This window comes from Engystomops pustulosus, chromosome 6 (genome assembly GCF_040894005.1).
Source record: "Engystomops pustulosus chromosome 6, aEngPut4.maternal, whole genome shotgun sequence".
In the NCBI taxonomy this organism is placed as follows: domain Eukaryota; kingdom Metazoa; phylum Chordata; class Amphibia; order Anura; family Leptodactylidae; genus Engystomops; species Engystomops pustulosus.
Window position 1 is genome coordinate 89,211,495 of NC_092416.1, and position 13,399 is coordinate 89,224,893.

The 13,399-nt window shown below is 41.0% G+C and overlaps 1 protein-coding gene across 5 annotated transcripts in view; it reads right to left on the reverse strand.

Moving 5' to 3' along the window:
• The window catches only part of FUZ (fuzzy planar cell polarity protein), a 111,829-nt gene that overhangs the window by 48,420 nt on the left and 50,010 nt on the right, over positions 1 to 13,399 (reverse strand). For all 5 annotated transcript variants that reach the window (XM_072110307.1, XM_072110306.1, XM_072110309.1 and 2 more), the window contains exons 6-8: positions 11,755 to 11,952; positions 10,096 to 10,191; positions 6,464 to 6,570 (exon numbers count right to left, since the gene is read on the reverse strand). In XM_072110307.1, coding sequence (XP_071966408.1) covers positions 6,464 to 6,570; positions 10,096 to 10,191; positions 11,755 to 11,952 — 401 coding nt within the window. The remainder of the gene's footprint in view (positions 1 to 6,463; positions 6,571 to 10,095; positions 10,192 to 11,754; positions 11,953 to 13,399) is intronic.

Genomic DNA, 13,399 nt, shown 5'->3' on the forward strand with positions numbered 1-13,399 from the left:
TGAAGACATCCAGCCAGTGCCAGGAATTACTGCTATATTTTCATCACCAGCGTCTGCTAAACCACATGCACGGAAGTATGCAAATAAGTTTTCCAAGGTGTTAAATGGAAAACAATGCCTCCTTTTGCTACCTTGAAAGGCAGCCCCCTTTACACCAAGTATGACCTACAAGAAGTCTAAAAACATGATGTGGATTTCTTGTAGGTCATACTTGGTGTTAAGGGGGCTGCCTTTCAAGGTAGCAAAAGGAGGCATTGTTTTCCATTTAACACCTTGGAAAACTTATGTGCATACTTCCCAGTATTCCCTAGTGAAACATCTATGGCTGTAAGTCTCCACACGCCTTCAAGGTGGCTTTAATTGGCAATCTCTCCATAAGGAGAACACCTTCTTTCTGACCCTAATCCACATGCATCGCACTGTACGGAGTGGCATCTGCCATTTGCTGGTATATAAAAATTGTGCTTTCTACAGCAACCTTAATGGTGCATGTCTCTAGTTCTCTGGCACCTAGAAACACAATCCTCATATTGTATTAAAGGGGAGATTCTATAAATGTTTCTAGGTGCCACAATTTAGAATATCATTTGAAGTTGGCAAGAGTCCTGACATCTGTAAACAAGCACAGAATACAAAAAATGGGACCAGCACTGCACAAAATGAGGTCAGGTAAAGAGTCTACAGGTCAATGCATGTAAAAATAGCTCAAACCACAAGACAAAGAAAGGATACATGCCAAGTGACCAAGACAATACATCTTTATTCATATATCAAAAAAAAAAAACACAACACAAGAAGAGAATAAAACCATTAAAAATGTGAACAAGCACAGAATACAAAAAATGGGACCAGCACTGCACAAAATGAGGTCAGGTAAAGAGTCTACAGGTCAATGCATGTAAAAATAGCTCAAACCACAAGACAAAGAAAGGATACATGCCAAGTGACCAAGACAATACATCTTTATTCATATATCAAAAAAAAACACAACACAAGAAGAGAATAAAACCATTAAAAATGTGAACAATCACAGAATAATCTACCACAGGAAAACCAAACATGTGATAGTGTTAGTGATCCTGGGACCACCAGCTCCCCCTGAAGACTAAAGCCTTATGTAACACAAAAAGATACAACAATATTATCCTGTAAGGGATTACACATTGGGCTAGGGAAAATGCAGTACCAATATATAATGTAAGCAGATCGCAAAAAAGTCACAAAAAAAGGGGGGTATTTTTTGTATAGAGCATGAGAGTATACAAGCAAAAGTAAATAAATAGATGGTACCACATTGCTAACCTAAGTCAAGACATAAGCAAGTATTACCTGTGCGGCAAACATACACAAAAGAGGGAGCTGGGGATGACCGCCCCCCACGCGTATCGCCACCTGCTGTGGCTTCCTCAGGGGTATCTGCACCATACCACATTACATTATATATTGGTACTGCATTTTCCCTAGCCCTTACAGCAGAGGTCCCCAACCGCCGGTCCGCGGACCAGGACCGGGCCGTTGGAGTTCATCAGCCGGTCCGCGCAGGGGCGGCACCGGCCTGCAATGAGCTCCCGCACCGGATGCAGCCCTCCGTCCGGCACCTTGCTCCTTGACGCTGCCAGCACCTTGCGCCCACCCCCCGACGCCGCCGGCACCTTACAACGGCCCCCAGACCCTGCCGGCACCGAGGCCTCCCCCCTCTCCAGGCTCTCGGCTCCCCCTGCTCAAGCTCCAGTCTCCTTTCCCGCTCCCTCCGCTAACGTCCTCCCTGCTCCCGGCTCTCCGCCCCTGGCTCTCCGCCCCCCGCTCCCGGCTCTACACTCCCGTCTCAACCTGTCTCTGCTAACGCCCCCCCCCCCCCCCCTCCAGGCTCTTGGCTCCCTGCCCCTGCTCAAGCTCCACGCTCCCCTACTGCTTCCTCCGCTCTCGGCTCCCTCTGCCACCCCGCTCCCGGTTCTCGGCTCTTGACCTACCCGCTTCCGGCTCTCCGCTCCTGGCTCCCCTTCCACTCCCGTCTCAACCCGGCTCCGCTAACGTCCCCCCCCCTCCAGTCTCCCGGCTCCCTGCTCCCCCTGCCCCCGCTTAAGCTCCAGGCTCCCTAGCCTCCCGGCTACCTCACCGCGCCACCACCGCTGCAGGACAAGGCACCGAAATTTCCAAGAACACAATAGGTAAGGTTACTTTATCTTTGCATATATATGTGTAATATGTGTATATATGTGTAATATGTGTATATATGTGTAAATATATGTAATATGTGTGTGTATATATGTGTGTTTGTATATAAGTATATGTGTGTGTATATATGTATGTGTATGTATGTGTATATGTGTATATGCTGTATCTACTGTTTGTCTATGTGTATATATGCTGTATGTATATGCAGCATTTGTGATATTTGTGATATTTATCAGGGCTTCTATTTTGTACTACATGGCAGTACTCGGTATGCATTTTATAATACTTGGCGGTACGTTGTATCTATTTTATAATACTTGGTGGCATGCTGTGTGCATTTTATACTACATGGCGGTATTCTGTATGCATTTTATACTACATGGCGGTATTCTGTATGCATTTTATACTACATGGCGACACGCTGTATGCATTTTATACTACATGGTGATACGCTGTATGCATTTTGCATTGCTTTATTTTTACACCAAACCAATATGATGGATCTGGTCCGGACACTCCCTGATATCTTATATTATAAGCTCCACCCCTCCATAACCCCACCCCATATGAACAAAGCCCCGCCCCCACCCGCACCGGGCCATGGAAAACTGGTCTAGCTTAAAGCCGGTCCCTGGTGCAAAAAAGGTTGGTACCTCTGCCTTACAGGATAATATTGTTGTATCTTTTTGTGTTGCATAAGGCTTTAGTCTTCAGGGGGAGCTGGTGGTCCCAGGATCACTAACACATGTTTGGTTTTCCTGTGGTAGATTATTCGGTGATTGTTCACATTTTTAATGGTGTTTATTCTCTTCTTGTGTTGTGGTGTTTTTTTTTTTGATATATGAATAAAGATGTATTGTCTTGGTCACTTGGCATGTATCCTTTCTTTGTCTTGTGATCTGTAAACAAGCAGGCTATGTACGGGGTATGTGCAATTGGAACGTATATAGTCTTTTGATGTTGCTGCAGTTTTCTTCTGCTCCCATGCTAATTGTGGGAACAGGACTGGGTCTCCTGCTGTCAGCAACAGTTGGAGACTCTAGGGAGAAGGGATATTCCGTTTATTACCTCTTCTCCCTTCTGTACTCACAGCATCATGTTGAAGTAGCGCGATACACAGAGGAGGAAAGTTGGCACTGCTGCTGACAATACAGTATGTAGGGGTTTATCATCTCTGCTACAGCGCTGTCTCCCGAACCAATGCAGGAGATGTCACAAAGAAATGCCCTCCCCCTGGGTAGTTCAGTCGAGGCATGCATGGGAATACCAGCCGCGCCTGCATAACATTAATAATAATTCTTTATGTATATAGTGCACACAGATTACGCAACATTGCACAGAGCTTGCCAACTCCTGCACCAGAGAAGGGCAGACACATAGGGGGAGATTTATCACTGCTTCTACGCCAGGCATATGATTCATCTCCCCCAAAGTGGCTAATGTAATACGCTAAGTGGAGGGCTTGCAGAGAAAAACCAATCCAACAACACATGATCAGAGGCTTTATTGGTATTGAAACACATAGGGTTAAAATTGCATTCCAAAGATCAACAGGGCTTTGAGGCACATGGGGGAACACATCAGGACAGTACACTAGTCGGGTAGTAATGCTATAGTCAGGCAGCTGTAAGTACTATGAGGGCCAAACAGATTCCATAGCTGAAGATGCCATACTGTCACTGATCTGTATCTTGTTGGCCGTCGTTGCAACAGTAAGCTAAGGGAGAGTCTTAAATTGATGTGAACACACAGACTAAAAAAAAAAAGAAGTATCTACATGTACCACATGTTTTGTTTATTATTTTTTGAACAATGGAGACTAATAAAAGTTAATTTTTAACTCTCACTTATCCGCTTCAGTGAACTGACTTTGCGCTACAGTTGAGAGTAAACAATTTCATCTCTAGTTTCGGTGAAAAGGATTAGTGAATATGTTAGGCTTTGGGAAGTCCCTACCCCTCAGATTTGCCTGTCCACTTTTCAATAAAGGACCAGAATTAACAAAAACAAGAGGTGTTCACGGTATGGTTTAGGTGAGATTTTATTAAAATATTGCAGTTAAAGGAAATTAACCACTTAAAAAACAAATAAATATCTGTACTACTCATCATCTTGACTTGACCCCAGTGTTCGTCTTTCTAAGCTTGACACACTGGGATCGACTAGAGAAGAAACATAACTAGCAGCACAGAGTGCGGGGGCAAGATGTCCGGTGCTCTGGGCTGCCAATTATGCAAGCTATTGCACCTCCCTTTCTCATGCTGGAAGCATGGGAGAGGAAGGAGAATTCATGCCCCTCACGCAACATCAACTCCCTCTCACAGCATGGTAGAGGGTGTGCAGCCAGGTGCAACAGAAATCTTGTCCCCAAACTCTGTGATACTAATTATACGTTTCTTTTCTAGGTGAGCCCGGCATGTCAAGCTTATCGAAGACAAGTGCCAGAATCAGAAGAGGAGCGCAGGCGACTACACCTAGATGTTTTATTTATTTAAGTGGTTGATATAGATGTTTCTACAGTTTGCTATTAATTTATGCAATATGTTAGTGATCATGTAAGGCTGCAGGTGATGTAAAATTCTTTATGGTTTTTCTTAACACCTATCAGCTATACTAAATTATATCCTCATCCTATATGAAGTAATATACATTCCACAGACTTTCCTTACTGATTAAATTTTGGGTGTTTCACATATTCTACATAGCTGTCTAGTGGAACTTCTATAATAAAATACACTTTACCAAGCTCTTTACCATTACCATGATAACATTCACCAGTAGGAGAATTTTCCAACACATTTTGTTCCCTAACGGACCCTAAATAGATCCTGTCCTTCCCATTAAAAAATAAAATAAAAAATTATCATATTTTTTTACTTGGAGAGGCCATCATAGCCCCATTCCATTTACAAAGCATCAAGGCAGTTCAATCTGTGGAGCGTATTGTGTGCCGAGTGACAATGTTTCAAGAGATGTATGTGAATGGCACCAGAACACTGAACTGCGAACAAGCATGTCTAATCAGGAGGCACCAAATTAGGTTATCCATGCATTTGGGGTTTTAGACAGCCATTTTCTGATCTCAACTGTTTAGGTCCACTGTTGAGTTATATGATAATCACTCTTATTCACCAATTAATACACACACTTTGGGCAAAGCTAAAGCAAGGGAGGATATTTATCATTAGGCAATCAGCAATGACTGCAACTGTAAAAAAAAAATAATTGCAAAGTGGTTAGAAAGCTGCAGCACGTAAGCGCCACTATGCTAATTTTTATTTGAAAACTTGTGATTTTTCTAAATTTCATCAGTGTTTGCAGCAAAATTACATGAAGGTGGTTGTGTGTATTAATTAAAAAGTTATTTCTGTATACACGGTAAACTGTGTTTTCTGGAAAAAAAAATGAATTTGACAGAATAGGCGTTTTTACTTTGTGCATTCAATATTTTTAAACAAATTTGTGGATAGCAACCAAATATTGGCTGGTTTTTGTTTTAGACGTTTGGGAGTGTAAATTCTTGTTGTGTGTTGTGTTATATATAAATCTGCTCACTTTGACCTATTATTTTTACATCCCTATTGTTTGTGTGAATCTCCGCTTTGATGTGAGTTTTATGTAAAAACTTATCTTTTCATTACATCTTCAATACACCTTTTTTTAATAATTTGCGTTTGCCACAAAGTTGCATGATGGTGGTACCAGCTATCAACGTTAATCAAGACAAAATGCAATCACTGGGTTGTCTGCTTTCAAAATATATATAGGTCTTTGTGTGCCTTTACATTTAAATCTGTTTAAATGTTATATTTTGCAGGTTGTCTTTCATTCTAGCTGAAAAGTCGATTTTTGGTTATTTCAGTTTTGGTGATTTTAAGATAATGTGTGTGAACATGTGACTATGAGGTATTTATGAACTCTAGACATGTTCATCGATTACATTTAGTAGCTGTGAAAAAATGTTTTGTTTATTACTGGGGCACATCAAAGTAAATTTTTATGCATTTTTTTAAAAAATAAAATGCTACACTTAGAATCATAATCGCATGATGGTGCCTATGTCTATAAACTCCCCTTAAAGAAATTTTTAAAATGGGGCAATTGACTGCTTTCAGATTATATATGGTACGTTGGGGTTTAGTAAAATTATTTATGCCGTAATTTCGGGTTTTATTTATTTATTTATTTATCGTGCTGGCCATTTCCAGAAACACTTAGCAGGGAAAGGGTTAAACAAAGGCAAGAGTCCACCATCATCTACGGAAAATCATGGTCAAATACCACTTACCCCATAATCCCACGATGAAGTGGGATGGAGGCTGGAAACGATCTTAGCTGAACTCTTAAACAAGCTTTCAGTGGATCCACAACTGGCTTCCAAAACCTCTCAACCAGCTACAAAGCAAGATAATCTGAGCATTAGACTAGAACTATGCAACTTAACCCCTTAATGACCTGGCCCTTTTTTGTTTTTTAATATCCATTTTTTACTCCCTACCTTCAAAAATCTATAACTTTTTTATTTTTACACGTAAAGAGCCCTATGACGGCTTGTTTTCAAATTGCACTTCATAGTGATGGTATTTAATATTCCATGCCATGTACTGGGAAGCAGGAAATAAATCCAAATGAAGTGATAATGATGAAAAAACACATTTGTGCCGTTTTATTGTGGATTTGGATTTTACGGCTTTCACTGTGCCATGACATGTCTACTTTATTCTTGTTGTGATCACGGGGATAACAAATTTCTACAGGTTTTATAATGTTTTCATACAATTTACAAAAATGAGAACTTCCTGTATCAATTTTTTTTCTGATTTTGCCATCTTCTGGCACTAATAACTTTTTTATACTGTGGTGTATAGAGCTGTGGGTGGTGTCATTTTTTGTGACTTTTGAGGATGTTTCTAACGGCTACCATTTTTAGGGCAGTATGACCTTTTGATTACTTTGGGCGGCACGGTGGCTGAGTGAGTAGCACTTCTGCCTTGCATCACTGGAGTCCTGGGTTCGAATCCCACCCAGGTCAACATCTGCAAAGAGTTTGCATGTTCTCTCCGTGTTTGCGTGGGTTGCCTCCAGGTACTCCGATTTCCTCCCACAATCCAAAACATACTGTTAGGTTGTTTAGATTGTGAGCCCCATTGGGGACAGGGACCGATTTGACATGCTTTGTGCAGCACTGCGCAATCTTATTATTATTATTATTATTATTATTATTACTTTTTATTAAATTTTTTATATTTTTCAAAATTGCAAATAAGTGCCCTTTTCGACTTTGGACGCTATTTTCCGTTACATGTTTAAATGCAGTAAAAACTGTTATATTTTAATAGATCAGGCATTTTCAGATGTGGCGATACCTAATGTGTTTATGATTTTTACTGTTTATTTATAACTCTATGACTTCTATGGAAAAGGGGAGGGGCGATTCAAATTTTCAGGTTTTTTAATTATAATTTTTTTATTTTTACTATTTTTCAGACCCCTTGGTTACTTTAGCCCTAGGTTGACTGATTGATCCTACCATACTGCAGTATGGCAGTACAGCAGTCCCCGGGTTACATACAGGATAGGTTCTGTAGGATTGTTCTTAAGTTGAATTTGTACGCAAGTTGGAACTGTATTCTTTATAATTGTTACTCCAGCCAAAATGTTTTTTTGGTCTCTGTGACAATTGGATTTTAAAAATGTTGGGTTGTCATAAGAACCAGGATTAACAATAAAGCTTATTTGCAGACACCTTTTATAACTCCTACAGCTGATTATTCTAGCCAAGGACTAAACTACAGTGAATTACCAATATCCAGAGGTCTGTTTGTAACTAGGGGTCATCTGTAAGTCAGGCGTTCTTAAGTAGAGGACCGCCTGTATATGGGTATTTTCCTCCTCATTCATGAGCAAATCACACATTGCAATGAATGGGTTAAAACGAGACAGCCTCGGGTCTTCAGAAGACCCGATGCTGTTATGGCAACTGATCGCCATGCGCCGCCATCTTTTTTAAGCCACCAGCAAACGACGGGATAACACCTGCAACATGCATCAAAGACTTATTAGCTATAGAGAGGGCTCAGCCCGTGAGCCCTCTCCATGCACCCGCACCCGTCGTGCGTTGGGTCACTTAATAAAAAGTAATCTAATGGTGGCGCAGTCCTCAAAATGGTAGCAATGAAAACATCAGCTCATCCCAGAAATAATGACATCTTAGCCATACTCCTAACTTATTGGAGTCAGAAGTAATAATTGTTTTTTGGTACAAAAGGTTTTAATATTTTTGTAAAATTTCACCTAATAAATCCCTGTCATCGTGCCGAACCAAAGAATATATTAGAGATGCCATTTAAAATGTACAGTGAAAGATGCAAAAACAGAGCCCACAAGAAAATGGCGCAAATGCGGTTTCTTGTCAATTTTACCGCATTTTACATTTTATTTCCACTTCCCAGTACACGGAATGGAATATAAAATACCGTTACTAGGAAGTACAATTTGTGAGAAATAAGAAATAAGAACAACAATAAAGGGAAGTGATGAACAAAGTAAAATAGAAAAAGCCCATAAGGGACAAGGGGTTAAAATGCCCACTACACCACAAGATAAAAAGTGACCAAATTCTCTGGGATAAAGGTTTGTTGTACCTGAGGCCACTTTCAAGGTGGCATTTCAGTTGCGTTTGGGAACGCATTTCAAAGGCTCCACTCGTGATAACATAGTCTGGCAACATTCTGTTTCCAACTAGTTAACTAAATGCAAAGTAAAAGCAATCTTACATCAACATGCGATCGCAGGTGGAGCCTTTGGATTGTGTTTCAAAACGCAGCCAAAATTCCACGTGTGAACACTGCCTCGGGGGCTCTACAAACACGTCGTGGCACCTGAAAACTATTCTGCCCTAGAAAAGCTCAATTTCTCCTGCCCTTCTGCGCCCCGCTATGTTACCTGACAGCAGGTTACATCCACATGAGGGGGGTCCTCTTACTCGGAAGAAACTGCACAATAAATTTGTGAAGATGCATTTCCTACTTTTATTCAGTTTATTTTAGGGCTAAATGAACGTTGTAATGAAAAATATTAGTCAATTCCAAATCAAACCTTAATTTTGTTTGAAGTTCTGTGAAATACTGCTTCCTACCTGCGGTTTTGAATAGTTTTAGGGGTGACGGGGATATGTGGTGGGTATTCTATAAACAGAACTTCCAAAACCCCTATAGAAATAAAATGCTCCTTAAAATAATTGATTCAAAAATTTTCTTGAAAATTTAAGAGAATGCTGTTCGATTTGTGATCTTTCTAGTGTCATAAAACAAAAGGACACTTAGAAAATTACACCATCTCAAAGCTGAGATAAGGTAAAATGTTAGTTAGTAACTAATTTGGGTATTAAGACTATCAGTTTGAAAAACAAAACATTTTGAAGTTTGAAAATAGCTATTTTTTTTCAACATTTTTACCAGATGCACCTTTTTTCATAAATTTATTCTGAAGTTATAACTGGATAAAGTGACACATGCTGGTTTTGAAAATTAGGCCTTGGTCATCAAGAAGCAAAAGAGCTTGGTCACTAAGGGGTTAGGTAAAGAATTTACAAACATTGAGGCACATTTACTTACCCCGTCACTAGAGTTCCCAGAATTGTCCATCTATAATGCACTTTGTCGCAATTCACTAAGATCGTACGCCCAATATCATGAATGTGTCACTTCCCCGCTCGACCGTCCGACGGCACGCCCCCTAACTTGTGTACCACGGAAGCCAGCTCAGCTCCGCCACAAAAAGGGTTGTGTCCGCCACATTTCCAGCACACACACTTCTTAAATACCTAAGCGAGCCGTTTTAGCCCCGAAAACTGCACAATCCAACAAAAGTGCATGCACGAACCTTAGTAAATGTGCCCAATTATGTACTTTCCATTACCTCCGACTCCACCTTCTGTAAAGATGGACTGGGACCGCAAAGTATACACACATCTACTCCAGAAACCAACTGAAAGGTGAGCAGCCTGTGAGGAACCTGAAAAACATCAGTGAACCAAGAATTGAAACTCAAAAGACTGCCGTGGCATTTTGGAAAGAAACGCAGCATTCCTTTATTTTATTTTTAATTATTTTCCTTTAATAGAAGTGATTAGAAATATTTCCTAGAACAGTTCCCTGTGGCATCAGGTTTTTTTCTCCTACAGAATCAACACATTGTGTTTACATTGTGACACAGCCATAAAGAAATAATTTGGTTCAGGTTAAAGTTGCTCTAATTCATTTGCGTACCTATATTTTTAGTTTCCAACAAATAAACTTCCTTGAAATGACTGCCTAGTACATCTGCTGCCTTAGCAGGTTCCAGCATCGGAATATAGTTACTCAGTTCACCTATGGAAACTTGTTCTGGCTGGTCAGAATAGTAACATTACATAAGTTTTCCCAACCTTTGTAGCTCAGGTGTATGGTTAGAAGAGTAGGTTACCTTAGCACTTATCACTGGTTTCTGCAGTGACGTCCACATCAATGGCACAACATGGTGACCCCGCAGTGACCAAATGTTGTGTCACCGGAGGACATCAATTGATTCCTCTGAGACCTGCCCTCTTGGGAACATGTAGCTCCAAACAACATTAACATTTGCATATAGTGTAAACCTCTTTTTAATGGTTGAATTCCTTCAAGTTCTTTTTTTTGTAGAATAGCACCCTTTCTTTACTGCCATTAAAGGGCCCTTTTCAGCGGGGGACAGGTTGCCCAAGACTCAGTAATTTATAATCAAAACATGTTTTTTTTTTTAAAAAAAGCTCTAAGTTCTAGTTTTTTTTAAATGAACTATTTTTTAAACTTTACTTGGCTTCCTGACAGCTTTCACATGCGAGTCCCACGGGCATGTGTGCATAAGAGCCCCCCTCGTCTCCCCCCCCCCTTGAGGTAAACGCTCACTCTCATCATTGTTCAAATCACGCATCCATCCTCCAACTCAAGCCAAAAGAGGCAATTATTTCCTTACCCTATCCTGGAAACTTATTTACATATTTCCCAGAATCCCCCAGTGGAGTGTCAATGGCTGTAAGTCTCTACACATCTGCAAGGCGGTAAGAAGGGATCTTACTTCATGACCCATGGCAAGAAGTAACAGCTGACCACGGTATTTCAAGTTTAGCTTGATGTGGTCAGCGACATAAGGCAGAAGAGAAGGGAGGCTTGATTTGAGCATTGACGACAGCGAATATTTACCTCAGGTGGGGGGGAGGGGGGGCGGGGAAGACTCCTGAAGCTTGCATGTAAAAGCTAGCAGGGAGACAGATAAAGTTTAATATAGTTTATTTAAAAAACTATAGAACTTGAGCCTTTTTAAAAACATGGATGGATTATACAGAACTGTGTCTGTGAGAACCTGCCCCTGTTAAAAAAGAACCTCTGCTGACAGTTTCCCTTTAAGCACAATAATGGACATAAGATTTCTCTCCTACTGAGAAGTGGGATTAAATGGAAATTCCACTTTTAAGTTCCCACTTTATTATACAACATGGAATTGATCTTCTTTAGTTTCATTTGTCCTATGAAACTTCAGTGTTTTCCAAAAACAACTCACTGTTGGACTCCCTTGAGGCAGGTACACAGGGTAATCCCGAGATGAATGAGATGACAAGGAGGCTACCAACCAGCACAGAAGCATCACATCTTGAGAAGCTAGTCTCCACCATTTTTCAGTAGCTGTGACCACTTTTCCCCCAGCCATAAGGCAGCCGAAGTCACTTTCTGCTGCTTGGGTGAAACCATCTAGACACTCCTGTTATGATGAAGAAACACAGTTAGTGTCTGATTAATTAAGATCCCTTTACTGCAAATATCAGTGCTGAAAGCAAAAAATGACAAGGAATAAGAATTACTTGATTTCAAGTAAGTTGTAGTTTTTCCAAATTTCTCTATTTTAAACTAGTGCAGAAAGTTTCTTTTTTAGCCTAAAAATATTGATAACATAGCCAGAGAATATCCACAATATCCCAATATAGTCCACAACATCAGATAAGCATAGGTCTAACATCCAAGCCAGCTTTTCTAAGTAGCTCATAATTAAATACTGAAAAGGGAAACAGATGGCTCCATTCTCTGTGTAGTGGTCAAATCTGGTTACTGCAGATCATCCCATTCAGCCACTACAAGATAATGGAGCTGTCTGCTTCTATGAGAAAATCTGTGGGGTGCTGGGTGTCAGATCTCCACCAACCTGATCCTTGGATAAGTCATCAAAAATTTTAGCAGGAAAAACTTCTTTAAGTTACCAATTGGTTTCAGTCAGTAAGAAGTAAGTTTATTATGATAGCAATTGAATAGAATCTGAACAAAGTTTCTATATCCTCTACACATCTTTATCATCCTTAGCAAATCAGGCCTAGAAGCAAGATGAATTAGCAACCTTTTCATTTCAAGTGACTTCGTCCTTGGCTAGCAGTCAATCTGTGGCAGCTTCGAACAGGTTTCCAGTGCCAAAGAGGATAAAGGGAATGTATAAACAAGGGTTTGTACGTGTCCACTGGCATATGTGTAAGTGTTCAATTACCACACAATGGGGCACATTTACTAAGGGTCCGCAGCCGCGAATCCGTCGGGTTTTTCCCGAATATTCCCGCTTTGCGCTGTATTTCACTGGATTGTGGTGCATGCGATCGATTTTTGGCGCATGCGATCAATTTTTGGCGCCGACTTTCACACAACAGAAATCGGGGGGCGTGGCCACCGGACAACCCGAAGGATTCGGAAAAACCGCGGAATTTAAAAAACCATTTGTGTCGCAAGATCAAGCACTCACATACACCAGAAAAAAGCAGGTGAACTTCGGCGGACCTCGGCGCAGCAGCGACACCTGGTGAATATCGGCGCACGGACCTTAGTGAATCCCGGCAGAACCCGAATCAGCGTCGGAGAACCCGCCGCTGGATCGCGACTGGACCGGGTAAGTAAATGTGCCCCAATGGGGTTTATTTAACAAGGGCCAGCGGAACACACTTTTGTCGGATTTTGGAAACTTTCGGGATTTGTGACGCTGTGACAGCTATTTAGAAGGGGATTGTGTCGCACGCAATCAGATTTTGGCGCAACCGCGTCGGCTTTCATGTAACAGAAATCGGGGGCGTGCCGTCGGACTATCCAACAGATTCGGACTGTGCGTGGGATTTAACTTTAAGATTTTGTCGACAATGCACTTACACCGGGAAGAAGAAGGTAAACTCTGGCGG